At 42.7% G+C, this 25,380-nt stretch overlaps 2 protein-coding genes across 2 annotated transcripts in view; one reads left to right on the top strand and one right to left on the bottom strand.

The window, feature by feature from the left end:
• The window catches only part of PLG (plasminogen), a 41,426-nt gene that overhangs the window by 2,538 nt on the left and 13,508 nt on the right, over positions 1-25,380 (top strand). Inside the window, exons 2-13 of the mRNA XM_006178995.3 lie at positions 2,342-2,477; positions 3,888-3,994; positions 8,458-8,572; positions 9,965-10,104; positions 11,467-11,587; positions 13,080-13,198; positions 14,372-14,534; positions 15,366-15,511; positions 18,921-19,080; positions 21,305-21,486; positions 23,085-23,233; positions 24,653-24,746. Of these exons, the coding sequence (XP_006179057.2) occupies positions 2,342-2,477; positions 3,888-3,994; positions 8,458-8,572; positions 9,965-10,104; positions 11,467-11,587; positions 13,080-13,198; positions 14,372-14,534; positions 15,366-15,511; positions 18,921-19,080; positions 21,305-21,486; positions 23,085-23,233; positions 24,653-24,746 (1,632 nt within the window). The remainder of the gene's footprint in view (positions 1-2,341; positions 2,478-3,887; positions 3,995-8,457; positions 8,573-9,964; positions 10,105-11,466; positions 11,588-13,079; positions 13,199-14,371; positions 14,535-15,365; positions 15,512-18,920; positions 19,081-21,304; positions 21,487-23,084; positions 23,234-24,652; positions 24,747-25,380) is intronic.
• LOC116665527 (ubiquitin-conjugating enzyme E2 E1-like) lies at positions 6,402-7,925 on the bottom strand. Its single transcript, XM_032485419.1, is given in 3 exon segments — positions 6,402-6,835; positions 6,838-6,915; positions 7,835-7,925. Coding segments are annotated over 3 exon segments (603 nt in total).

The following is a 25,380-nucleotide window of genomic DNA, read 5'->3' as shown; positions in this document are numbered from 1 at the left end:
GCTTTCTAAGAGCTCTTCCAAAGATGTAATGTTAATCTTTACAGGCAACTATGCTTGTTTTTAAAATCACGTTTTGATCTGTAGAATTTACCAAAGCACAACTCTTCCTGGAAACTAGAGCTCAAATTGGGAGAAGATGCTGGGTGAAGATGTGGGTGTGGGTCTAAAATATATGTTTCTCCATAATCTTTTGATATATGCAAAGGTGCTTTTTGGGTACTAAACTTTGATGACATCAGTCAACTTCCTATTCAGAGGTAGAAATATCCACCCTTCCAGTTTGGAGAACCTTAAATTGAGGCAAAATGATGAGCAGACAGGGGAGGATTAGACTCTGCAAGATGGCCTTGCTTCATCTTTGAGAACACGTCACCCCTGTGCAGGCTGAGTGTGCTCAGGGGGTCAGGGATGTCCTTTCGGAGAATGAGGATCTTACCCTTCATGAGCCTTCCTCCTAGATAATTGTCATCAGTATCCAAACACACTCTAGAAGATTTTATCTTTTTTAAAAATATATTTTAATTGAATTATAGTCAGTTTACAATATTGTGTCAATTTCTGGTGTACAGGACAATGCCTCAGTCATATGGGAACATGCATACATTAGTTTTCATATTCTTTTTAACCATAGGTTACTACAAGATACTGAATATAGTTCCCTGTGCTATACAGTATAAACTTGTTGTTTATCTATTTTATATACAGTAGTTAGTATTTGCAAATCTCGAACTCCCAATTTATCCCTTCTCACCCCCTTCCTTCCCTGGTAATCATGTTTGTTTTCCACGTCTGTGAGTCTGTCTCTGTTTTGTAAACAAGTTCATTCGTGTCATTTTTTTTTAGATTCTACCTATAAGTGATCTCATATGGTATTTTTCTTTCTCTTTCTGGCTTATTTCACTTAAAATGACAGTCTCCAGGTCTATCCATGTTGCTGCAAATGGTATTATTTTATTATTTTTATCACTGAGTAGAAGATTCCATCTTGAAGAAACTTCTGAGACTGCATGTGCCCTCAAGGAAACGCTCTCTTCACAGCCCAGCTTCTGAAGAGAACTGCCCTCTCCCGCCGCTCCCACTGCCTCTCCTAGTCACTCTTTCAGCCACCCACTCTGGCTTTAGTCCCCACCTCCCCCCTCAAAGTGGTCAAGGTTACCAGGTTGCCTAATCCCATGTAGATAAACTTCAGGAAACACTGCTGTTTCCATTTTATTAACCTCGTTTGGCCTCTCATCCTATGAAAATGCCTAGTGTTCCATCCCAGAAGGATGGAGGCCGACACCTCCAAGCTTGGAATAGAGCTGCCAGAGCGATCTTAGGGGGCATGTGGCGCCTCGGAACAGGGCGTACTCTCCGTAGCCTTGTGCTGTGAACATGGCTGAGGCCCCCTCCACCACCCAGTGCAGTTGCAAGGGGGCAGAGTAAACTTCAGACGGAGTCTTTGCCTCAGATTTTATCTCAGAGGAAAACCAAAACCACGGTTTGTCCCAGGTTCTGCCCTTTCACAGTCTCCTCAGAGATGCCAGAAATCTGTCATCATCATGGAAAACATGATTTCTCTTTAAGAACTAGTGCGGTGTCACTGGACTAGGTTGAGTATGAAAATGACCATGTGTTGTGAGACTTGGTTCAGGCCCTATTCATTCTCAGCATCATCAGCTCACCAGAAGTTTGTCTCCCTCGGTGGAACCATTCAGAGAATGCCCATCACATCAGTTTAAGTGACAGTGTCACAATCCAAGTTCATACTGGTGGAAGGAAAGCAGATTCTGTTCATACCTGGGGATGGACAAATAGCATGGAAACCGCCACTGTTGGTCCCTTACTGTTGTATCAGAACATGTGGTTATAAGCAACCAGATCAAATTCATTCTTGTTTCAGGTTTCTTGCCCATTAACCCAGCAACATGGAAGTTGTCAAACAGTTCTAGTCTATTAATCTATCAGTCCAGTTGGTCTTTTAATACAGGGCGATCTATGAATGAAACAAATTTTCTTAAAAAAATTGTTTTAATTGAATTACATCCAATTTACATGTGTTAATTTCTGGTATACAGCGTACTGATTCATTTATACATGTATGTATATTCCTTTTCATATTCTTTTCCATTACATACAATGTACTGAATACAGTTCCCTGTGCTGTACAGTAGGACCTTGTTATTTATCTTGGAGCTAATTTTCAGACTAAACATTTTTATTCTTAGCCACCCATTCTGCTTCCAACAGAGCAGTAAGTTTTACTCGGTTGATGCAAAACAAGTCGTTTACATCTTCGTGATCATTAAACAATGGTGTTGATAGATGTATCCTCTGTCCCATTCTTATCTTCCATTTGTAGGTCTTGGAGACCCCCTGGAGGACTATGTGAATACCCAGGGCGCTTCCCTGTTTAGTTTGACCCGGAAGCAGCTGGGAGCAGGAAGTGTAGACGAATGTGCAAGAAAGTGTGAAGAGGAAACCAGCTTCATTTGCAGGTATTTTCATTATCACTGCGCTGACGCTGAAATCTGGCTGTTTGAGACACTATTACTTTGATCACGAGAAATTTGCTCGTGGATTTATCAACAAAAATAAGATTCAAGACGAAGGAGGAGTTTCATGGGATCAGAGTTTGGAATCTGTATTTGCTCCTTGTGTCTGAAACCATGTAGTTTCTTGTTAAAGTTCATTCACGTCCCCTTTAGAAAAATGTCCCCAAAGGAAGTTATTCACTTTTGCAGGAGACATCATCAGTTAATATTATGAACTCTAATTTTTAACATCATTGTCAGTAAATATTTATTAAGGATTGTGTGATGGAGGGGTCCTAGACCCTAAGGAGCAATGAAACACAGATCTAGTGACCCAGTTGATAGGCTATATATCAGGATGTATGATAGATTTTTGTGTAGATACAAAAATTCAGTGTTTGCCCTTTTGCATTTATGGTATAGTCACAGAAACTGGATAAAATGTAAAAATTAAAAAATATCTGTGAAGCTAATGTGAGGTATTGATAAGTGACATCATCAATATGTACTCTATAAAGATTCCGAGGAAAGAACAATCCTAGAACTGAGTGGACTAGGGGAAACCTGGGCGGGGGGGGGGGAGTGGGGAACTGAGCTGGGCTGTGAAGGGTGAGATCTTGGTAAATATTGATGAGGCAGGAGGCATTCCAGGCAGAGGGAGCAGCATGGCCAGGCACCTGTGAGAGGCACAATGATGGACCAAGTCAGCTAAAGCAAAGGATTCACATAGGAGATGGGGCTGGAAAGGAAGCCGTGGACGGCTCTGACGCTAGGCTGAACATGAACGCAGGACCAGGAGCAGGGGCAGGGAGGTGTGAAGTGACGGGGGTAGAATGCAGAGGTGTGGTCAAGGGCAAGTTGCAGGAGTCCATGCAGACCGTCTTGGGAATGGGTTCAATGCCGTGGGTTGTTTCTCTCCAACACAAGGCAAATATTCTGGCACTTTGTTAAGAAAGTGAGTGAAGAAAGAGTCAAGCAGTTGAAACAGAAAGAAAATTTGGAGGAGGAGAAGGTAAAGGCAGAAGACAAGAATACCTACCATGCTGACGCACCCTTTCACGATGCTTCATTGATACTGTGCCGTACTGAATGGAAAGTAACGACTCTGAGCTCCTAGATTCATCAACAGATAGTTGTCTTTAGAGTCTCTTGCTTATTAATAAAAGTTTGCTTTCTTTATTTTTTTGGTGGAGAGATAATTAGGCTTATTTTTATTTATTCATTTATTTTTAATGGAGGCACTGGGGATTAAACCCAGGACCTCATCTATACTGAGCACAAACTCTACCGCTGAGCTATTAGCCTCCTCCTAAAAAGTTTGCTTTTCTGAAACAAAGGAAAACATTTGTTGTGTTTCCTGACTCCCTCCTGCAGGGCATTCCAGTATCACAGTAAAGAGCAGCAGTGTGTGATCATGGCTGAAAACAGCAAGTCTTCCCCAGTCCTCAGGATGAGAGACGTCGTTTTATTTGAGAAGAGAAGTGAGTACAACGTTTTCTTCTTTCTCTTCCTGTTCTTCCCCTTCCTTTCCCCCTCCCCTGGTTTTATGTCTGTAACTTATCAGACCAGAGAATGGAAGCGCTGTGGTGTCACGGAACTGAATTTCGAGTCAGAGGATTTGACCACTAACCCACTATGTCAACTTGAGTGCATTACTTCCCCTTTTAGGTTTCATTTTTCTTGATTTAAAAATGATGGGATTGGATTTACAAAGTCACTTCTACCTCTATGACTCAGAAAATAAGATATTCAAAATCGTATTTTGTTTTTAAGGAGAAGAGGGAGAGTCTCTCTGTTTCTCATGATGTTGGATTTTTGTTCTGCTGGGATCACAGTCTGTGGTCTGAAGCCTAGAGAAATAGAAAAACTGAGACGTTTTCAGTCTGCAGCAACATTTGAATAGAAGCAATATCCTTATTTTTATTCTTAAAAGTTTCCTCTTTTTTTTTCAGGCATGGTCTGTATTTCCCTTAGACTCTGAAATGTTGTCTTTTGAAAATGCAAGAGTTGCAGTTCTTTTTCCATAGTTGTCTTGAAAATTCTGGATCTCTCACTGTTTAGGGTCATGGGTGGCCTAGACTCCTGCGGAAATTGCATGTCTTCTTAGATATGAGAAAGTTCATTAAACATGTTCGAAGATTTAAGTGAATGTGTGATGCTTTTAAAGCTACCTCCTATTCTCTGTTGTTGGCTAGATATTAAGACCATTTGGATAACAGTTTTGCTCTCCAAATATTCTGTATCACAGGTGTTAAAAACAACCAGAAACATCCTATTTCATGTATTTTTTGATGATGACTTATTCTCTCTAGTCTTCCCACAAAACTCTAAATAACATTTTGAGAAGCATCTCTTTAGGTAAGGATTCTATTTATGTATTGGTTCACCTTCTCAGGTTTAATTAGCAGAGTGTCTGCTACTCACTTCCCGTCCACTGTGTAGCTCTAATTCTTGAGACTAAAGGGCAGATTAAATCTAAAGTTTATCTATTGAAGTTACTAGTTCTTACAAATAGTGAATAAAGGAAGATATAAGATTCCCCACTATCCATCAGTTTTTTTTAATAAAAAGGCTGGTGGGATTCTCCCTGCAAAATGCTAACATTTAAACAAGTCGTTTGTAAATTGTTAACCAGAAGGATCATGGGGGTGACTGCTAGGCTCAGTATGGATGGTTGGACAGTGGCTTGTTTTCAAGGTGATGGAAGGAAGCAAAAGGTTATATACACTTTGGAGGGTACATACAAACAAAAGAGAGGTAAAAAGTCAAAAGTCAGTCATTTTTGGATGCTTGTTTCCTTACTGTGGAATATTGACCTGCCGCTAAATTACCTGCCAGGGTTTTTCTGGGAACAGCCAGTGTCAGATTACAGACCTATCTCCACTTGTCGCCACGGCCACTGCCCCACTTGGGTCTAAGCCGCCATCATCACTGGCTGGGCCACGGCAGTGGCTGGTCTGTAACTTCCCTGCTTCGAACCCTTTGTGCCCTTAGAATAAAATCCAAATACTCACCGTTTGCTACGGGGCGCTGCATTAAGACTGCCTCGTGCGCTTCACTCAGCAGCTGCTCTACACTGGGCTTCTCTCTGCTCTGCCAGCTGCCAAGCGCACACCCCTCCTGCCCGGGACCCTCCTCTGTTCTTCCAGCTCCTTCTCATCTCCCTAGTCTCAGCTCAAGCATCACCTCCTTTGAAAAGTCTCCCTTCACCCCTGGCCTCCAAAGTTCCTTGAGTTTACATTTTTGATGAGTGTAACGTGTCTACCGTAATAACATATCTCAATGAAGATATGTCCACAATCTTTATACACAGTGCTGGGTTTAAAGCAGAAGTTGCTGTAGCTGTGTTAGAAATACTTTCCCCAGATAATTTATCAACTACTTTTTAAAAAATGCCTTCAGGAGCACGTTTATTGTGTTTGAGATGATACATCAGGTGCTTTCTGAGCTGCAAAGGGAAAAAGGAAATCCTTTCATTACAAACTGACAAAGGTAAAAGGTAAAACATTTTTCACCACAGCATGAGCCACATACTCAGAAACAGATCTGGGTTTAATGCAAATGACCATAATTCTTAGTCATCTCCAGCAACTTTTATAACTTCATACTGATAATGAATTGGGCTAAAATGCACTATAATATTTGGTAGACTTCAGGACCAATATCCTTAGTACATCACAAAATACATTTTGATACACCCAAGAAGCAAGACTTGCAAGTAGGCATTTGTTTGTTTGTTTGTTTGTTTTAACGGAGATACTGGGGATTGAGCTCAGGACCCTGTACATGTTAAGCATGTGCTCTACCGCTGAGCTAAATCCACCCCCTGCAAGTGGACGTTTTAAAAATAACTAACCTACAGCTACAAAGTTCTACTCTTGATAGCATTTACCTTTTTGGAGAGCTTCCCAGTCTCCAAAGGATGAAAGCAGAGAGTAGAATCAGTATAACACATACACAGAAGTCCGTATTGCAAAGGCTATAAAGATGCGCAGCGCAGTGAGAAGACGCCTTCTGCTCCGTCACACTGCATACAAACGATGTGAATGATGCGTATCTCTTGGTCCACCGTCTGGCTATCCTGTGATGTTCTCCTCTCTTGGTCAAATACTGAGTGGCTATGCTTCCAACCAGAGGATCCACAGGGTTGCAGTTCATCAAAAGAGAACAAATTGACAGCTTTGAGAAAGTCAAAGCAGGATTCCAGTTGTCTTTAAGGATGTCCAGGCAGGTGACTCCCTGACTGCTGATGTTGCAGGGACAGATTCTGGTGTGGAAAGTAACCTTCAGTGGCTTAAAAGGATAAGCAGTGAAAATGTGGTGTTCAGAAAAAACACACCACCTGCATATACAGAGCCTGGTGGACCAAGTGTGGTCAATCTCCAGTCACAAATGTTACCTCCTGCAGACCCAGTCGGCCGTTAGGAGGAAGATCAAGGGTTATTTCAGCTAGTTCCTTCCGAATTCTGTTAATCAATCAATTACTTTAAAAACTTGGCTTCAGTGGGGAACCATGAAAGATGATAAAAATATTCCTTAAATTTTTTATATTTTCATTGAAAAAGCAAGTTTATGTTGGCACCTTTTGATGTAAAGCAGAGGGTTTTTTTCTTTGAATCTGGGGCCACCAGCAGGAGTTATCTGGTTCATTTCTTGCATAAACCACAATCCAGTGAATGGTCTATGATAATCAGAGTCCTTCTCTTTGAAGTCGAGCAGGTCTAGAGGCATCCATCCATCACTCTGACTCTATAGTATCTTTGTATTTGTATGATGCCCCTTCCTTCAAACTCATATCAACTCTGAGTGGATTGCACTCAGTGGATTTGATAACAGCTTTTAAAACTGTTCAACTCTTTCAAGTCCTTGAAAATTCAACTTAGTATAAAAAGCTGTTTTTTATCCATATTCATTTCGCAGTTTTGATCATTTTCAATCAAATAGAGCCGTACAGAAAGTTTTGGAAATAAAAATAAATGACTTGGTAAGCATATAACCCAATCAATGGAAACAGAGTAGAAGAGAGCACCAGGCCACAGGCGGGCACCTGACAGCGTATTTTAAAGACAGGATGAGGCCCACTGGCTAGTCAGTGAGTTAAAGTGAAGGCTGGTTGAGAGCATCCACTGTAAACATTGAAAGTAGACCACAATTGTATCGCCCGGTTTAGCACTTTTTCATATTTGAAATACTACTGGGAGCTCCCAAAGTAGAAATGGCTTGGATAACTTTCAACCTCTGGAGCCTGCTGCCACCCTGCGGAGAAGCCCCCACCCCTTTCCCATCCACTCTCTCATGACGCCATTTATTTCCTGTTACACCTGTCGCCACGAGGTTCTCTCTTTCACAATCTGCGTCCTTGAATACTTCCTGTAACCAGCCCCCCTGAGTCCACTGGACTGTAAGCTCCATGAGGGCAGGGCCTCTGCCTGTCTCTACTCCACATGTCCCCAGTGTCCCCAGCGATGCCCAGCACACGGAGGGGCTGTAGCTTTGAAGAAATGAATCCATGCCCCAAATGGCTTAGCTAACTGTAACTCTTACTTAGATGCAAAAGGCTGTCTTATTTTTTTAACTTTTTTTTTAATTGAAGTATAGTCTGTTTACAATGTTGTGTCAATTTCTGGTGTACAGCACAATGCTTCAGTCATACATATGCACACATATATGCGTTTTCATATTCTTTTTCATTATAGGTTACTATAAGATATTGAATATAGTTCCCTGTGCTATACAGAAGAAACTTGTTGCTTGTCTATTTTATATATAGTAGTATCTGCAAATCTCGGACTCCAAATTTATCCAAGGCTGTCTTTTTAGATAGTGCGCAATGGTGTTGCCTGGTTTACAAGTCCTTTCTCTCAACATGTCCAAACAGTGCAGGGCTTATTCATGATTTGTTCTGTTGTGGAAGGGTTTGACCACTGTTTGAAATTCATTGCAGTATATCTTTCGGAGTGCAAGACTGGAAATGGAAAGAATTACCGGGGGACCATGTCCAAAACGAAAAGGGGTGTTACCTGTCAGAAATGGAGCAACAGTTCTCCACACATACCCAAGTAAGACTTCCTCTCTCATTTCTGTGCTCACCCCTTATGCTTAGAATGATTCCACTACTTCTGACCCAAACCAGAATTTGCGACTAGCGGGTACAGGGAGAACCTTACTGATTATTGGCGTGGAGTGGTTCCATTATTTATGGCATAGAAGTAGAAAATGGTTGCTTTCCATTCATTCTTGTGTATATACTTTTCTGGAAGACTTAGAACCGTACAAAAGGACAATGAGTCTATGCGTTCTAGGCTGAGTCTGAGCAAAGACCAAAGATGACTCCGTTTAGGACTGAATTAGTCCAAATAGAACACAGTACGTGTTAATCTCAACAGTGTAGAACAGAAGAGTAAATAAAATATAAATGAAAAACAGATTATCTTGCAACTTGCCTACTATTCACTTTAGTGTCATTCTTTTGGTGCTTTGCCCAGTATGGTCTTAGGTGGCGCTAAGTTTTCGTTAACAGTGTTACCACTGTTGTTGTCTTTTACCCTCCCCCGACCGCCCCCAAACAGATTGCCTTTATGTACCCCGATGACGTGGGCAGGTCTCATATGAGGGCTCGTCGAGGTAAAGCGATTAAGCCAGTGGCCAAATCATGGATTGTTCAGGGCCTTAGAGATAATCTAGGCCATTCCTATCCTAACGGACGTGGAGACTGAGGTCCTGAGAGGACCAAGTCTACCAAGAGCAGGGACCAAGAAGAACCCAAAATCAAATCTGCCATTTTAGATTCTGAGTCTTGGGCTTTTGATCTGCAACTCACCTCTGAAAATGAGCCTAACTCCAGCCTCCAACTCCCATTCATTCTGTATGCAGCTCAGAGAGGACATGGAGTTTGGAGTCAGGCAGATCTGACTTTAGACTCTTGAGATGCTACTTATGAATGGCTCAAGCTTAGGCAAGATTTGACTTGTTTTACATTGCTGGGCCTCAGTTTTCTCATCTGTAAAATGGAGTTTATAATAGCACTTTCCTGATAGGGGTTTTTATTAAGACTAAGTCAGAGAATGTATGGACAGATTTTAGCATAATGCCTCTTGCAGCGTTCACACAGACAAAATGGAGAACTTCTGTTATTTTTACGGAAAGGAGGGTGCCTGACAAAAGCAGGTGTTTGGGATGCATCGTGAACATGGCAGGCTTTTGAGGGGTTGTGCGTAAAAACAATGGCTCAACTTCTAAGACTTGGCTGTCCACACAGTGATAATGGTAATATTAGCTACTCCACTGAAACTGGCTTATCACTAGAGAAACTGAACTTTAGACAACACAAATGTTGTAGCCGAGACGCATTTGGATGACAGATGGGAAAGAGAGGGCATTTTATTCTGCCTTGCTGATAACATGCTGACTTTAAAAATATAGTCAAAGTGATTCTTTTCCATCCTCCACAGCTATTCACCTGAAAAGTTACCTCAAGCAGGCCTGGAGGAGAACTACTGCAGAAACCCAGACAACGATGAGAAGGGGCCCTGGTGCTACACCACAGACCCCAACACTAGATTCGACTACTGCGACATCCCCGAGTGCGAAGGTTGGGCGCAGCTCTAGAAAATGTTTTCCTGTCTGCTCTTTGTCTGTGGAGTAGTTTGCTGTAAATCGATTCCCTCCAGGGATATTAATAATCAATCAGTGCCATCTGTGACAAAATCGAGTAATGTATGACCTCTTGGAAAGGACTGATTTTGCCACAGTTTCCATTATTGGCCTGAATTATTTTTATTAAAATGTACTTCAACATGTACAAATATGAAGCTAGATATAAACTTTAGATACAAACTTCTTATGCTTAAAGCTCTGACACAGTATAAAGCTGAAAACATATTTGCTACTAAATTGTTAAGACTACAAAATCAACAAAATTCAAATATGCAATATTAATTTAACATGGTAGATTTTGCTGTTTCCTTGAAACCAAGCTAGAACGAGTTTTTAAGTCAGCAATCTATTATTTGAATAGACCAATCAATTAAATGGAGCACCTCAAAAGTCAATGCTAAAAAATGTAAAACACACTATTGAAAAATGCTCTTCATTTCATAGTTCCTGCTACATTTACTGATGCAAGAGGGGAAGGGAGGAAGGTGGGGTTTGTGTAACCACCGTGTGACACGTACCGTGTACGTACCGTGTGACAGCTCAGCGCCCCCATCACTTGGTCTATTTCAACCATGGGGATCATTTATTTGTACACTATGTTATGAGGTCACTGGGCCCTTAATTGACACGAAACTATCATTTTCGTATCAAGTTTGCTTCTGTCTTCCTTATTATCGCATAAAAATTAAAGTCTTATAGTACTCTGCTGCACTATGTTATTTCAAGTATTCCAAATCGAAGTTTCAGATTTTAAGTGATGTAAGGGTGAGAAAAGCAATCCGTCATGCTTCTCAGTAATATAAAAAGAGAAACACTGTCATTGCAGGTGAATATTGTTCTCGGTGAGATCACCAACACGCAAAAACCAGCACTAAAATCCTGAGAGTGTGTCAACTTATTTAGCAGTCATCCCTACGATCAGAATAATTTCAATGATTTTTAAATATTATTATTGAAACGAAAACCCCAAATATTAAAACATTCTAGCAGAGGACTTACAGACTTCTGAGGTTATGTGCAACCTTCTCGTCCAGCCCCCGAAACCACCCACCCAGGGCCACGCATCCCAGTTTGAGGATATAGCATTACAGAGTTTCTGGATTTGGTCATGACTTGAGAAGATATGGACCAAAATTTCACCATTTGAGAAAAAGAATGACATTTTAGACTGTGTTAGAAAATTAAGTCTTTGTTACCAAGTGATTTTTGGGAAGTACAGATTACCAAGTGACAAAGGGATTTGAGACATTTGTAGTGAATTCATTTCAGTTTCTGTCTTCCTTTTTTCTCCATCCAGATGAATGTATGCATTGCAGTGGAGAAAATTATGAGGGTAAAATTTCCAAGACCATGTCTGGACTTGCTTGCCAGTTCTGGAACTCTCAGAGCCCACATGCTCATGGATACATCCCTGCCAAGTACGTCTCACTGGGAGCACCATGGCTAATTAAATGTTCTTTAGTTATTTCAGCATTCCTCAGCAAGTGACCATACCTGATGTTTTTGAATTTTAAAGTTCGCATCTTCCCACATGACTGCAAATGAAGTATGCATTCTTACTACTCAAAATGTGGTCCACGGAAGAGTGATACTATCTGAGAGTTTGTTAGAAATGCAGACTTTCAGACCCTCTGATTCTGAATTTGCATTATAACCCAATTCCTGACTGATCCGTATGTGAATTAAAATTCAAGAAATACAGACACACCTTGCTTGTGTATTTTCCAAATATTTCCCTCATCTTTGTATTCCTTTCCTTTTCCTTCAGTCTGATGAGGTTCAAGGCTTCCTAACAATCCATGGATGGGCTTTAGTATTTTGTGAATCCCTCAACACCTTATGTGTATTTATATCAGTGCATTTCTCTGGGGATTCCTAATTTTCACTAGATTCTCAAAGGGGAATCATGAGTTTATAACAGAGTCCCTGACCTAGAAAGTAACGGTAATTTTTAGAGTCTTCTATTTCACATGAATTGTACTGTAAAACACCTCCCTCTCTGTAGCTGCTTCTGGTCTTTTTCTTCATTCCATGACAACTGTGGGGTTATAACAAGGCTTAGAAAAACCTGTAAGAAATGAGACTAAGTCGCAGACTTCAATGTGGAAAACAGCTCCACTGAATTTCTGTCCCTCCCGTTCCAAATAGCTCCGTAAAATACAGTTTTTGCTCTTTTCCTTTCCCTACTGTATTCCAAAGAAGAAATACAGTAAAAGCCTCAAGTCCCAGAACTGAGTTAAGTTTACTTTCAGGAAACTGGAAGAAGGGGATGGCTTAAGCCACTGCTAGCTTCTCTGTCCATCCTGACTAAGCATTTACAGTCTCAGAAAGAGACGTGCAATTCGCTCAGAGGGGCACAAGGTATAGTGCGCATTTCACAGTCGTAGCCACCGCTCCCTGCTTGGGGGGGGGGGGGCTCACTGGCCTGGTGCTTGCAGGAGCATAGCTTATCCCTCTCAGTTTCTACAGACTTAGAAGATAGCAGGACCAGAACCTGGTAGACCAGAAGGACCATTCCTTTAACCTGTGATGACACTGACTTCTAGGCTTTACTGCTTACTAGATGACTGTCTCTAGCCGGTGAGCACTTTGTGTTTTAAAAATTGCTATTATTTGCATTCGAATTACTGGCATTGGCTTACATCAATTTTCCAGATGGCCAAAGTGATAAAGTTGGTCCTTCCCTAATTTTTGCACGTATAAACTGTTAGAAACACAGTTCTTAGAATACTTGGCTAATCTTTCTTGTGAGATTGTCATCACTTTTTTGGATAGCCTTCATCCAGCCACCTCCTTGGCTGACTGCCTGTGCCTAGCATAGAGCAGGTGCTCAATATTTGCTCATTTGGTATGATTCTCAACCATGAATGTAAATGTTCAGTGCTGTTAAAAATCTTCTTGCACATTCAGATTTCCAAACAAGAATTTGAAGATGAATTACTGTCGTAACCCTGATGGAGAGCCCCGTCCATGGTGTTTCACCACGAATCCCAACAAACGCTGGGAATACTGCAACATCCCAAGATGTAGTAAGTATGGCTCATACTTAGTCCTCAGGGATCGTCGCCTGTTCTTCTCTTGGAATCAAGAGTGCTGTGCGTGAGTGTGGTGCTGAAAAAGTTCCCTACAAGTCTTGTGGGATATAATTGCTCTTTTAAAATAATTTATTGGTTACGATAGGTAATTGACCAGAGCATCTACTTATATATATATTTTTCCTCCCGTATCAGAGACTTCTGCCTCCTTTGAGTACAGCTGGATGTAGCCTTTGGGGAGGTATCTCTGCTTCCTACTTTTCTCTAGTGCTAAAGGTAAATCAGACCCCTGCTTTCTGGTGAATGGATTTCACTACCAACCAGAAGTTCTTTCTGATTGTTTCTTTGTAAGCAAAGAAGTGTATCTGGATGTCGTGTTTTCCAGTACGCCCAACTTGTGAGGGAACAGCAGGAGAAGAGAAGTTAGGAGGAGAAGATGGAATGGCAGTCCTAGTAGGAATGACTTGGAAGAAACAATTTTATGATATTTTTTTCTGTGAGAATTTGAAGCAAGGACTGAACAAAGACCTCTGAGACTGTCAGAAAGACTAGGCCAGCCGTGAGGCTGGCTGCCCGCTCTTTGCTCTGATGGCCACCCTCCGGGCTGCCGAGCTGCCTCAGTATTCTTCTTGAGGAGCACCAGTCCTCTTTCTGTCATCTTCTTTCCTTAAGACCTTCTTGATTTCTGGCTGCACACGCTTTTCCTTGGAGACACTGTTTTCCTTTTCCCCGTGGACTCTCTCTGTTGTTTGGGTTTGTGGAATACTGGGTGCCATTCAGTTATGTTTACTTAATGAACAATTTATTCTTCACAAAGGACGCTGGACGGTTGGTATATGTGAAGATTTGGGGTGGGATGTGACACCTGCTGATCCTCACCACATGTGATGGACTGAGAGTAGAGAAATAAGAGAATGTAGAAAGAAGCATCTACTCCATGGGGCTTGACCTGGGAGGAGTTCCTCATAAGATGGGCTTGTAAACATCAATTCTGCCACATTCACTTCTTCTGAAAAATGACAAACAATTTTCAAATGCCAGATTCTAAGAGGATGAGCAGAAAAGAAGATAGGCTGATGCTCCCTGCATCCATCCCCCCATAACATCCATCTGTAGATTTTTTTATTTAAAGAAAATATTCATTATAATGTATTTTCCCCATTTAAGCAACACCCCCACCACCTTCTGGGCCAACATACCAGTGTCTGAAGGGAAGAGGTGAGAACTATCGAGGGGTGGTGGCCGTCACTGTATCTGGGCATACCTGTCAACGCTGGAGTGAGCAGTCCCCCCATAAGCACAACAGGACCCCAGAAGACTTCCCCTGCAAGTAAGTCTGCTCCGGTTTCATTCCCTGTCAGCTGGATGGAAAGTGAAATCCTACTGACTTGGCTTTAGTTTTAGTAACTATGGGAACCTAGGTTTAAAGTATCTGGGCTTGGGTGGGAGATGTAGCTCACCAGTAGTTTGTGTGCTCAGCACGTGCAAGGTCCTGGGTTCAATCCCCTGTACCTCCATTAAAAGTAAGTAAATAAATAAAAACATAATTACCACCCCCAAAAGAAATTTTTAAAAAATAAAGTACTTGGGCTTGAAAACTGGTCAAGTCATACACAAGGGAAGTGAAACTTAGCACTGATTTTTGTATTACATTGGTTCTCAAAGGCATCATCAAGAATTTGTTAGAAACGCAAATTCTTGGACCCTATTCTAGATCTACTAAATCAGTAACTCAGAGTGGGTTTCAGCAATATGTTTTAACATTTGTACTAAATGTAAAGTTCGAGAACACTTAAATTCCAGGACTGTGACACTTAAATTTCAGGGCTATAATATATACTTTTTTGAGGCAAGAACAGTGTAAAAAAATACCCATTGTGTTTTCAGCATTTATCACCGTGCCCAACACATAGCAAAGGACCTATTTTGCTTCATTCTACACAATCAAGGAATATATTTTAATCATTTATCCAAGAGAAGCAACTGTGCTGTAGTTCTCGGGAGTTCTGCTCTGCTTAAGCGTCCATCCGTCATTCTGTTTTGTGTAATTCTAGAGAAGTAGCTGGACACACATCCAACGTCACCACTAACAAGCAAGTGTGCACTGTGTTGTTCCCTTAGCCTGTTTGGAAAGGCTAACTCACAGTCACTGCTTTTTCAGAAATCTGGATGAAAACTACTGCCGTAACCCTGATGGAGAAACGAGTCCGTGGTGCTACACAACCAACAAGGAAGTGAGGTGGGAACACTGCAAGATACCACCCTGCGGGTCCTCCCCGGTATCCACAGAGCACCTGGATGCCCCGGGTAAGAAAGGGCAGCGGGAGCTTACTGCGGGCTCCCAATGCTGCCTGGGTTTTTCTACTCCAGCAGAATCACAGTACACAGCAGCTTTGTTTATAGTTTAATTGTGCTGTGGTCAGAGAACATGATTTCATTTATTTTAAATTTGTTGAGGCTTGTATTATGGTTCAGAATATGGTCTTCTTGGTGAACATGTTGTATGCTCTTTTTTTTTTTAATTGAAGTATATAGTCAGTTACAACATGTCAATTTCTGGTGCACAGCATCATGTTTCAGTCATACGTATACATACATATATTTGTTTTCATATTCTCTTTCATTAGAGGTTACTACATTATAGGTTACTACATTATTGAATGTAGTTCCCTGTGCTATACAGAAGAGATTTGGGTTTTTTATCCAATTTACATATAGTAGTTAATGCTTCATTCCCTGTGCTCTGGAAAAGAATCTGGCTCCTGCTGTTGCCGGGTAGAGTGGTCTATAAAAGCCGATTAGGTCAAGTTCATTAGTATGTAGCTCTTCTGAATGCTTGATGATGCTCTATCTCCTGTTCTACCAATTACTGAGAGATGAACGGTGACGTCTGCAGCATTAGCTATTCATCTATTTAGTACTCATCTATTTCTTTTCGGTTTTATGTTTGTTTTGTATGTTCTGGAGCTCTTTGTCAGGCACAGATATGCTTAGCATTATTAAGCCTTCCTGAAGAAACGACCCCTTTATCATTAGGTAAATGTTCCTCCTTGTCTCTGGAAATATTCCTTGTTCTAAAGTCTACTTTTGCTGATGTTAATACGTTCCTTGCTGCTTGATTTTCACTAGTGTTTGTATGATATATCTTTTTTCTCAGCCTTTTAATTGAGATGTTTAGACCATCTGCATTTAATGTAATTGTTAATATAGTTAGATTCAAATCTACTATTAATATAGTTGGATTCAAATCTACCATCAACTTATTTCTACTTGTTCTATTTGAATTTTGTCTCTTTTTCCCATATTTTTCTGCCTTTGCATTAATTGAGTATTTTTGATTATCTTCTATCACCACTGATTTTAGTATTTTAAAAAAGTTTACATATACATCTTTAACTTATCACATTCCACCTACAAATGATATTATTTTACTTGAGGCATAATGTAGGAACCTTGTAACATTGCCCTATTGTTTTTGAAGAGTTTACTTCCATTATGTTATATATCTCACACTAAATTGATACTGTTTTTGCCCTGAACAGTCATATTTTAAAGCAATTATAAACAAAAATATCTTTTATATTTACATTTATTTATTTAGTCCTACCATTTCTGCTGTGCTTCACTTCTTTTGTAGATTCTCCAGTTCCCATCTGCTGTCTTATTCCTCCTGTTAAAAACTTAACTTTCAATATTTTTCATAGTACAAGTGTGTCAATGATAAAGTCTTTCAGCTTTTGCATGTTAGAAAGAGTCATTATGTTACCTTCAGTTTTGAAAAAGAATTTTGTTGGGTATAGAATTCTGGGTGGACAATTTTTTCCCTCTTTTACCACTTTAAAGAAGTTATTCCATTATCTTCTGTTCTGAATAGTGTCTGACTGGAAATCTTATTTGTGTTTCTCTGTATTTAATATTTCTTTTTTCTCTGGCTGCCTTTAAGACTTTCTTTGGTTTTCAGCAGTTTGATTGTGGTGCATCTAGGTGAGTCTATCTGTTTGTTTCTTATTTATTTGCTTATTTATTTATGGTATTTTTCCTGCTTAAAGTTCTCTGAGCTTCTTGTGTTGGTGATTATTGATTTTCATTACTTTTGTAAAATTATCAGCCATTACTGCTCAAATACTTCTTTTCTCTTCTCTTTCTCTCTCTCTGTCTGTCTATTTTCTTTTTGAGGGGCCCCGATTGCCCAAGTGTTAGACCGTTTCATATCGCCTCACACCCCATATGCTAGTTCCACTTTTCTTCCCCCCTCTTTTTCTCTCTTTGTGTGTCAGTTTGGATAGCATCTATTAACTTATTTTCAAGTTCACTGATTCTTTCCTCAGTTCTACTTAGTTCTCTGATCAGCCCATTGAAGGAACTTTTCACCTCTGATAATGTGGTTTTTATTTTTAGCATTTGCATTTTATTCTTTTTTTTTTTTTTTACAGTTCCCATCTCTGCTGAAATTCTTCATCTATCCATGCATACTGTTCACCATTACACGACTATAAATAAAACTCATTAATGTATTAATCATAGTCATCTTGCCGTCACAGGCTGATAGTCTCCACATCTCAGGCTGGTTCTGACTCTTGATTGTTCATCACTCAGCAGTGGCTTTTTTTGGCGTTTTTTGTAATTTCTTTTCAAATGCCGGACATAGTTGTAGAAGAACAACAGATACTAAAGTAAATATTAGTTACACTTTGAAATGGGCGTCCTTCTTTTATCAGTATGTTATGTGGGTAATTGAATCAACACAGTTAGCAGGTGAACTGAATTTGGGTTCTGTTGTTGCTGCTTTATTGTAAGTGGTTTCAAACCCCCCGGTGGCGGGGTGTAGTTATCTTGTACTTAGAGAAGGGTCTGGAGTGTGGAAGAGTTTTCTCAGTATTCTCAATCCCTCCTCAGTTTCTAGCAATCACTGCATGCCTGTGCCTCAGAGAGGGTTGCTCCATGCTTTTAACCTAGCCCTAGTGATGGACGACTATTTCTTGATACCCAGTGCCAAACTTTTAGTGGAGGCAGGCATTTTCTATCTTCCTGGGCCACCCTCAGCCTTAGACAGACTCTGTGCACCAGGGCTTTGAAGGTAACACTTCTCAGTATTCTTGCCCCTTTTCCCCACGGAGCTAAACTCTAGCTTGTATCTGTGGGGAGTCTTGGGTAGGAGAGCAGCAGACCCCCACTTTGCGTTGGTGAAGTATCCTGGAACAAGAGAACTTCCTGCACCTCCACCAGGGTAACAGGCTTTTTGCCTCTATCCTTCCCTGAGGAGCAATGGACTTCTGCATAAGGTTTTGGCTTTGTATAAGGAGAGTCTGGGGGAGATGCACAAGGTTTTCATGTATTCCTCACTGGCAACCAGTCACCACCTGCAGCCTACACCAATGAGTGTGTCTCTCTCTGGAGGCCTGCCTAGTTGTTCTCATGAATACTCAGTGAAGAGCCATAAAAAAGAGCTTTCACGTGACCGCAATTTCCAATTATAAGCACTCTTCCTGGCTTATTTTTTTCTGTGTTCTTAATTAAATAGTTACCAAAAAGTTAGGGCATTGACATTTTAGAATGTTATAGATCTATTGTTTTCTTTGCATGTCCACCTGCCTGCCAACATGTAAAAGAGAACAGTGTTAGTTCCAGAGATGACTCTTCTATTTGTGTCGTTAATTATTTCACGTATTTCTCTGTTCTAGTCATTATTCACTGATTTCTTCTATTTCAATTTCAGTACCACCTGAACAAACCCCTGTGGTCCAGGACTGCTACAACGGAGATGGGCAGAGCTACCGGGGCACATCGTCCACCACTCTCACAGGGAGGAAGTGTCAGTCCTGGTCATCTATGATACCACACCGGCATCAGAAGACCCCAGAAAACTTCCCAAATGCGTATGTCTTTGATTTTTAACCATTGGAGGAGCAACAGCCAAGTTAAATGTATGTTGAAAGGGCCATGCTTGAAAATTACTTCTTAGGACCAAATTTCCCTTTGCTCCAGAATGTGAGACAAAATGTCTCCACACATTACTTCTGAGCAAAATTTCTGAAAGTTGAGAAGCTAGAGGCTGCCATAGTTCCCGGGTAGCCTTGTGGAAGCAGGATATATGGAAGTGCTGAGGTCGTGCTAGCAGAAAGCTCAGAACAAATGGCTAAAGGCTTAGAAATAGTATCGTTCCGCAGCGTCTGCTAAAGATCAGTGCGGTCTTTCAGCTGTGGGGTTTTACCATTTCACCCTCCAGCTCCCGAAGTGAGGCTTGTGTTCGTCTGTGTAGACACACTGGGTCCTGACGCTAGTGTTCCAATGTGAGTTACCAGAACATTAGGAGCAAAAGCAGGGAGGAAGATGAGATCAGAAAGTATGCAGATACTGATGGGCAAAATAGACAGACAGATGCACAAAGACGAGGTGTGACCAGACCAGCTTTTCTGCCATAAACGGCAGTAAAATGTATGAAAAAAAAACCTATTTTCACTTGATAGACAATAGACAGCACAGGACTTAGACTTTCCAGAAGGAAAAATAAATTAGATCAAACTTACAATGACCCTGGTTTTCTTTTTGGAAACATTTCCTGGACTGCAGTGCAAGGAGACGGAACCAAAGCAGGCCACAGCGACCTGGCTGAACTGGGGAGATGGAGACTGGGGCTGGGGCTTCCTGAGGCAGCTGGGATTGAGCAGACTGAGTGGTAATGAGAAAGGACCTGTGCAGAGAAGGGGCTCCAGAAATATGTGCAGGGTTCTCCTTCAGTATTGGCTGTTGTGCTTCTAACCTGATGATGCCTTTGAGAACCAGTGGGACATGAAGATCAGTGCAGCAGAAGTTGACCAGTGAGCCCAGGGAGCTTTGTGGGGCACGATGGACATGCTCTCCATCACAATAGGACTATGGATTATATAGTATGTGTGTTTATCATAACTCATCAAAACGTTTGAAAAAAGTCCATCACAATAGGACTATGGATTATATAGTATGTGTGTTTATCAGAACTCATCAAAACGTTTGAAAAAAGAAAAAAAAGGAGCCTGTTTCATATGATGAAGCTTTTAAAACATCCAACTGCTCAGAGACCTGCTGAGCAGCTTCCCCAGGTGCTGGGCCCACGCCCGAGGCCAGCCCTTGTCTACAGGCCCACAGGTACAATGCTAGGGTCCCATAATACGTTGTTTCAAATGATCTCAGACAGCCATGGGTCCTGGATCTAAACTGTAAGAAGGATTCCAAGGATGAGAGTTCTAAGAGGTTGGGGCAAAGTTCTGGGAAGGCCTCAGGGATCCAAGTCGCTCCGTGAGCCCCAGACTCCTCGTCCACTGTGTCTTTACCCAGTTTCCTGGCTCTGCTCCTTCAGGGCCCTTCGTCTGTGCAGACGTCTCCTTTCTCCCCCTTCCCTCCGTCCTCAGCTGCAGCTAAAGGGTGTGCTACTTCTCCCCGTCTCCCCCAGAGTACATCCTCTAGGAACCCCACCCTACCTGGAAGCTGGTTTTCCAGGACAGCTTCCACGAGCCTTTCAAACCCTGAACCCAAACCCACTTGATCTACGTATGATACTCACAGTCTTACTGTCGCGATCTTTTCCGTTGTAAATATACAGCATTTTAGCTACGATACGAGGTAACAGACTAAGGGGGCTGGCCTGGGACTGTCATCTCCTTGTACGTCTTATCTTCCCGGGGAAAACACGTTTCAGTTCCAGCGTACACGGCCCCACGTATTCCCACAGAGACAGTCAGAGGTACAGATACAGTCGCATGTGCATAGAAAACAAGTCTAAAATACATGCTTCAGAATCCATATGGGTTATCCCTGGGGAATGTCTTTAACACTCCCACGGAAAGGAGGACGGTCTGATTCTCTCATACATTTATACATTATCTGTTTTTATATGCAGCATATATTACTTTTGAGTTTTAGAAGTAAAAGTTATAACCTATTTTTTACAACTTACCCAGCTGTTTAGAAGTTGAGGACCCTCTGTGTTTGTGACGTTATAATAACAATTGGAAATATTTCAGTCACTTGTTAACACTTCGTTGGAACAAAATTCAGAGGGTGTTGGGGGACCCCTGAAGATTCTCCCACCTGTCGTGACCTGTGTTGCTGTGGAATTTACAGGGGCTTGACCATGAACTACTGCCGGAATCCAGATGCTGACAAAAGCCCTTGGTGTTACACCACTGATCCGAGCGTCAGATGGGAGTACTGTAACCTGAGGAAATGCTCCAACACGGAAGTGCTTGTCACACACTCTCCGGCTGTTGGCCAAGTTCCAAATGCAGAGGCTCCTTCTGAAGCAGGTAAGAAGTCGAAGACCAGACATCTATATCCTTGGGCCCTGGGGGGAAAAGAGATGGAAAATCCTGCAGAGGCAGGGGCTTCACTGCCCCAGGGAGTGCGAGCGCTGCTGCGTCTGCGCTGTGGAAGGAGGCCTCAGCACATCACCTGGGGAAGCCGGAGCTGCTCTCGCTGGTGTCACATGGGTGGGCGGTCCCTCTGGGACTTGAAAACTAATCAGTTGTGAGGGAAAGATATCATTTTTGAGCCTGGGTGGATTACAGGTTGTTGGTGGTGGCTTTGGCCGAGATGGGAGATTCTAGAAAAGCAAGTCTGCCTTGTCCATGGAGGAATAGAAACGATTTGACTTGGTTTTGAATGTACCGAGCTCAGCGTGCTCATAGGTCTGTCAGGTGATGATCTTCAGCAAACACTTGGAGAAGCAGCCATGTAGCTCCGAGGGTTTGCGGTCTGAGCATGAGAACGTGATTGCCATCTGTGGTGGGAGGGAAAAATAATCACACGCCTCTCTGCTTCCCTGGCCCTTAGCCTGTGTGTCTCTCTAAGTGCTTAGCCCCTGGTCCTGTGGCTGTCAGGTGGCAGGACGTGCTCTGCCCCCGCCCAGGGTGAGGAAACAGAGGGGCTGGTTCCCCCTTGCCCTGACATGAGACTCATTGGTCCCACGGCTGGTCCGATAATCCAAAATCCTCTAAACAGAAATGATTATGATGAGACCTTGGTTTCAAGTTGAGACCCCTCTCCTTCTGGACCTGGGCTTGCCTCCCTGGCGATGTGGGAGAATCTTGTCTACTGTCCCCTACTGGACACTGGACACCTGCTGGACAGGGCGAGTTCATCTCCCCTCCCTCATTCTTGGTGAGACTGGGGCTTTGTGCTCCAGCTGGATGCCCCTCTTAGAGAAGACCTGACGTGGCCTTGCATGGTCCTCCTATGCGTGATGCCCCACATTTGGTGCATGGGAAACTCACACAGCCTGGTCCTGGCAAATACCGGCAGTACAGGATGCCAGAACAGCCTAGCTTCTTGTCTGAGAAATCAGCTGGCCCAGCTTTTGCTCTGTGGGTTTTCCGAGTGGCCATCAGAGCACTGTGTACTGGGCCCCCCATCAAGTTCTTTTAGGGGTCCCACTGAAGCCCCCATCCCCAACGCCTGAGATGATAGACAAGCTGGGGTAAGGGGTCTCTAGTCATCTCTTTATTACCCTTCTCATCCCAAAACTCAAAGCACAGCTCTGGCCAAAATAATATTTCTTCTAAAATCTTTTTCAATCTGCTCTCTTTTTCTCCATCCTTGTTGAGACTGAGGTGTTCAGGAGTCATCGAACAGTTCCCAGCTGCGTCTGTCTGACCGCTCAGCTCGTTATAGAATTGGTTACGTTAGTGTCCTAGCCGAAGTTCCCCTTCTGACATCTCGGTGTGCGATTATTTCTGAGCAGTGTTTCCGCTAACTTGTTACAATTGGCAGCGCCCTCTGGAGTCTTCCGCATGCCGGTGCTCCGAGGGAGCGACAGTCGGCCACCAGGGAGACCTAGCACTGCGCTTCTTCCCGCGGTCCTGGGTCCGGGTGGTGCCCCGCGACTGCCGTTTTCTCCTCCCCACAGACTGCATGCTCGGGAATGGGAAAGGATACCGGGGCAAGAAGGCAACCACGGTGGCCGGCGTCCCCTGCCAGGAGTGGGCTGCCCAGGAGCCCCACAGACACCGCATCTTCACTCCAGAGACAAACCCACGGGCAGGCCTGGAAAAAAATGTAAGCCGCTTTGGTTTGGGCTCAGTTTCGTCTTTTGTTGACCAGTCTTTGCAAACCGAATTGACCCTGTGTTGCAGGAAGTCAGCCTGCTGAGCTTTTTGTTGAATAGTCAGTTTACAATGTGTGTTAATTTGTGATGTATGGCATACTGATTCAGTTATACATACATATTCCTTTTCAGATTCTTTTCCATTATAGGTTATTATAAGATACTGAATAGAGTTCATGTGCTATACAGTAGGACCTTGTTGCTTATCTATTTTATATACAGTAGTTTGTATCTGCAAATCCCAAACTTCTAATTTATCCCTCCACTCACTCTTTCCCCCTAGTAACCACAGTTTGTTTTCTATGTATGTCAGTCTGTTTCCGTTTTGTAAATAAGTTCATTTTTTTTTTTTTAGTTTTTTTTTTTTTTAGGGAGGGGAAGTAATTAGGTTTATTTATTTATTTTTAGAGGAGGGACTGACGATTGAACCCAGGACCTTGTGCATGCTCAGCAGGAGATCTACCACTTGAGCTTTATCTTGCCCCTTGTGTCTGTCTTTTTGATTCCACATATAAGTGATATCGTATGGTAGTTGTCTTTCTCTTTTTCAGCCTGACTAAGCTTTGGTGTGGGGCTGGGGGAAGACACTCAGGAGTTTCAGGGGCCCAAGGCTCAGCGTGGGAGGTGCAGTGAGAACCGGCCAGCTGACCTCCATTTTTTCTCAGTTCTGTCTGCGACATTTCCTGCCGGCTTTTATTATTAGGTGCTGTTTATAGTTCCCAGTGTTTGTCCTCCAGGTTCTGATGATCAAAGATGACATTCATGACATTTTAGTTGGATTTTTCTAATAAAAAATTGGATGGGCCATTAGGGCTCCATGCAGTAGGGTTTCCCTAGTCTCACACTCTCTCTGGGACAGTTTCCTTTGGGAGTGGGGATGTTGAGGGAAGGAAAAAGGAGACATGGTCTTTCCATGGTTGACCCATGGAGGGTGCACAGTCCAGGGGAATAAGCAATTCCGAAGCAAGAGCAAAAGGCGTCGTTGAGTAGAAGACGGCAGTGAACCAGGGGTGAGGCGAGTCAAGCACGCCCACAGCCCTCTGTTGCTGCGTCCCTAAGGTCTCCACGGACACAGCCTGCCTTTGTGCAGTCTCTACCTCAAGACCCTTCAGCGTCTTCACTCTTTCTCCAGCGGAGTAGCCTCAAGGTTGGGGCTCCTTCTGAACGAGCAGACATGACCGATGGCATATGCTGAGTCAGAGGCTGCATGAGCAGCCTGGAAAATAACCCTGTCCCCCACCCCCGCCGAAGGGGCGCTACCTTTCATCTTCTAGGGACAGCAGCGAAATAAATGTCTGTGCCTCAGGACACAGCCTCTCCCTTACTGCCCCCGTGTGTGCCACCCCCTGTACACCTGCCTCTTTTTTCAGTACTGCCGTAATCCTGATGGAGACGTCAATGGCCCCTGGTGCTACACAACAAATCCACTGAAACTTTTTGACTACTGTGATGTCCCTCAGTGTGGTAAGTCGCTTTCTTTCCTTTTCTTTCTTCCCTTTCTTCCTCTTCCCCTTCCCCTCCTCCTCCTCCTTCTTTTTTTTTTTTTTTTTTTGGAAAGAAATGACTTCTAAATAAATGCAACATCACCTCTTTAATATGGGTCTGCACGACAAGAGTCTGGGCTGAGTGCGTCTGGGCAGGAGAGGGCGCTCTCTCCCCCTGAGCCCCTTTTCATGACCCTCTTGAATCTCTCCTACTCTCAGCTCTGTTGGTTAGGCTCTCCCTGACCCTCCGTCACCTTAAATTAAACAGGACAACCTCCAAAAGAGCAAGATCAGAGGTAATCTAATCAGTCTCCCGCCGGTTCCACTGAGCTCTCCGATGCCTGGCATGGGGCGCGCGAAGACCAAACTTAGAGTCACCCAGATAGGATGACTTTCCCTTTCAGCAGCTGAGAAGTAAGAAAGAAAATACAAATAGCAGGAAACAGCTAAACGTATAATGTGCGTTGTAAATGTGCACGTTGTTCTCCTAAGAATTTAATGAGAAGAAATGAAGCTCTTTCTTAAGCCCCAACTTCCCTTTGTCCTACGATGACAATTCATTAGCCAGACAACTCAGAAAGCTTATCTGGGCTCTCTCCTCATTTGTCTGAGAC

The sequence above is a fragment of the Camelus ferus genome, chromosome 8 (genome assembly GCF_009834535.1).
Source record: "Camelus ferus isolate YT-003-E chromosome 8, BCGSAC_Cfer_1.0, whole genome shotgun sequence".
NCBI lineage: Eukaryota > Metazoa > Chordata > Mammalia > Artiodactyla > Camelidae > Camelus > Camelus ferus.
Note: the sequence above shows the minus strand (reverse complement) of the source record. Positions and strands in the feature narration are given on the sequence as shown.